Source organism: Salvelinus fontinalis, chromosome 7, assembly GCF_029448725.1.
Source record: "Salvelinus fontinalis isolate EN_2023a chromosome 7, ASM2944872v1, whole genome shotgun sequence".
Taxonomy (NCBI): Eukaryota; Metazoa; Chordata; class Actinopteri; order Salmoniformes; family Salmonidae; genus Salvelinus; species Salvelinus fontinalis.
In genome coordinates, this window is record NC_074671.1 from 5,155,174 (window position 1) to 5,158,343 (window position 3,170).

The 3,170-nt window shown below is 40.4% G+C and overlaps 1 protein-coding gene across 1 annotated transcript in view; it reads left to right on the forward strand.

The window, feature by feature from the left end:
• LOC129858936 (probable ubiquitin-conjugating enzyme E2 W-B) overlaps window positions 1-1,969 on the forward strand; it is a 44,136-nt gene extending 42,167 nt beyond the window's left edge. The window contains exons 5-6 of the mRNA XM_055928180.1: window positions 1,005-1,080; window positions 1,486-1,969. Coding sequence (XP_055784155.1) covers window positions 1,005-1,080; window positions 1,486-1,499 — 90 coding nt within the window. The 3' untranslated portion in view covers window positions 1,500-1,969. The remainder of the gene's footprint in view (window positions 1-1,004; window positions 1,081-1,485) is intronic.
• Window positions 1,970-3,170: the final 1,201 nt, after the last annotated feature.

The following is a 3,170-nucleotide window of genomic DNA, read 5'->3' on the forward strand; positions in this document are numbered from 1 at the left end:
CCATTACTAGCTGAATTAGAGAGAGAACTACCATTACTAGCTGAATATAGAGAGAGAACTACCATTACTAGCTGAATATAGAGAGAGAACTACCATTACTAGCTGAATATAGAGAGAGAACTACCATTACTAGCTGAATATAGAGAGAGAACTACCATTACTAGCTGAATATAGAGAGAGAACTACCATTACTAGCTGAATATAGAGAGAGAACTACCATTACTAGCTGAATAGAGAGAGAACTACCATTACTAGCTGAATATAGAGAGAGAACTACCATTACTAGCTGAATATAGAGAGAGAACTACCATTACTAGCTGAATAGAGAGAGAACTACCATTACTAGCTGAATATAGAGAGAGAACTACCATTACTAGCTGAATATAGAGAGAGAACTACCATTACTAGCTGAATATAGAGAGAGAACTACCATTACTAGCTGAATAGAGAGAGAACTACCATTACTAGCTGAATAGAGAGAGAACTACCATTACTAGCTGAATATAGAGAGAGAACTACCATTACTAGCTGAATATAGAGAGAGAACTACCATTACTAGCTGAATATAGAGAGAGAACTACCATTACTAGCTGAATATAGAGAACTACGGATGTCATAAGGTGAATGCACCAATTTGTAAGTCGCTCTGGATAAGAGCGTCTGCTAAATGACTTAAATGTAAATGTAAACTACCAGCTGCTACCACAGCTGCTGTTCACTGTCTGAACTCACTAGAGCCCCCTGCTGTCTCTAAACAGGCATCACAGCCGCTGTTCACTGTCTGAACTCACTGTCTGAAAATAATCCTACATTTCATCTAGGTACAGATCTAGGATCAGCTTCCCCTTTCGCCAATCCTAACCTTAACCATTTGTGAGGGAAATGCAGAACTAACCCCAGATCAGTTCTAATTGACCCGACTCTGATTGATGTTGCTTCTACATGCGGTGTGTATACCAGCGCTTGTCTGATGGTGATAGTTGCCTCTCTCTGTTTCTCTGCAGAGACGGCCTCCCGATAACTCCTTTTACGTAAGAACATGTAACAAAAACCCAAAGAAAACAAAATGGTGGTATCACGGTGAGTAGTTGGGGTTACGTCCTCCTATTTTATGCAACTCTGCAAATCAGTTAAGAACAAATTCTTATTTACAATGACGACCAACCGGGGAAACTGCCTTGTTCAGGGGCAGAATGACAGATTTTTACCCTGTCCAGCTCGGGGATTCGATCTGGCCCAACGCTCTAATCACTAGGCTACCTGCCGCCCCTGTAGCCAGGTATTAGATAAGCATGTGTAATATGTAAAGTGTTAAAACCATTCCATCCTCACTCAGACGTTGTTAGAATGGTTATCCTGTCTAGTTGATGGTAATGGGGAAATACATCCAGACTAGATGATGGAATGAATCGGTACGTAAGCACGGGACACGTCCATGTCGTCATGTCAGTGTATTTGATGCTGAACGTGTGTTTTCTTTCCCAGATGATACATGCTAATAAACGCTGTCATAAGTTCCAGAAGAAAGAAGGCCTACTGAACCGCATAAAGCACTTTTGAATCATACAGTCACTGAACTCTGCCCTTTTGACTGGAACAAATGGACACCATGATGCGCCGGAGACTCTGTTCGAACTGCATTTCCCAGAGGGCAGTTGGGTGCATGTTTTTAGCCGGTTGTAATATACAAAAAAAATATAAGAATAATAAAGAAACGTTGTGTGTACCAACAATGGATTGTTTTTGCAAAATAAGGTCATTATGCAGCCAGCGAGAGAAATGGTTTCGTAGTGAGATTATTAGTGTTATTGTTTTAAAGATGATTCTTTGTTTCCTTTTGTGTTTATTTTGGGGTACATTTTTAAAAGGTTGTCATTATGTTCTGTGCAATACAACGGTATGATGCATGGTTGGGCCCTAACAAAGATATCTGGAAGGGGTCTGAGCATCTTAACACCCCCCCCCCCCCCCCCCCCCCCCCCAAGAAATTGCTTCATCTTTTCTTTTGGGACTGATATTCAATGCACTGTGACAATATGTAGAGCTACGACAGCTCAGTGTTATCATTCCAAAGGTGCAGTTCACTTCTACTGTAAAACCCACAACACCAGTTCTCTGTAGCTGATAGAAGTTTTTTTTTTTTTTTTCAAGTTGCTGTAGAATTTCACTGTTTAATTAAGAGTAGTACTGTTCTCTTCCTCTCCGCCTTCCATCTTTCAAGGTCAGACTTGATTTTCCAGAAGTTGTCTGGTCTATTTTGACTATAGCAGCGTTTCCCAAACTCGGTCCCGGGGGCCCCCGCAGTGTACGTTTTAGATTTTTTTTGGGGGCCCTAACACTACCACAAGTGATTCAAATCATCCAACTGATCATCAAACTTTGATCATTTTGAATCCGCTGTGTAGTGTTAGGGGGAAACACCAAAAATATGCACCACCGCTTGGGGCCCTGAGGACCGAGTTTGGGGAAACGCTGGACTAGAGTATTGGTACTGAGCAGGTTGACACAAGAATGATGGTTAGAACTCTTTAGGCTGCGTTTACACAGGCAGACTAAATCTGACCTTTTTTTTGCCACTAATTGGTCTTTTGACCAATCGGATCAGATATTTTGCCACTAATTGGTCTTTTGACCAATCGGATCAGATATTTTGCCACTAATTGGTTTTATGACCAATCGGATCAGATACTTTGCCACTAATTGTTCTTTTGACCAATCGGATCGGATATTTTGCCCGTAATTGGTCTTTTGACCAATCGGATCGGATATTTTGCCCGTAATTGGTCTTTTGACCAATCGGATCAGATATTTTGGCACTAATTGGTTTTATGACCAATCGGATCAGATATTTTGCCTGTAATTGGTCTTTTGACCAATCGGATCGGATATTTTGCCTGTGTAAACGCAGCCTTACTACGCACCTCTTTACAGTAATATGGTATGAAGTCATGTACTGGTGTTCGCAGGTCCATTCTGTAAAGCCCAGAGATGTAAGACAACATTACATCCATGTAACCAATGTCTGTGTTTTGTCGTTCATTTTTATTTGTATGATTTTAGTTTTTTGTCTTTGATGAGATTTAGTTGCTTTTATCTAAAAAAAAAAAAAAAATGTATTTTACCATGTTTGTCTTGTTGTTTTTGTTTTTCCAGCTAGCTGACACTTTATT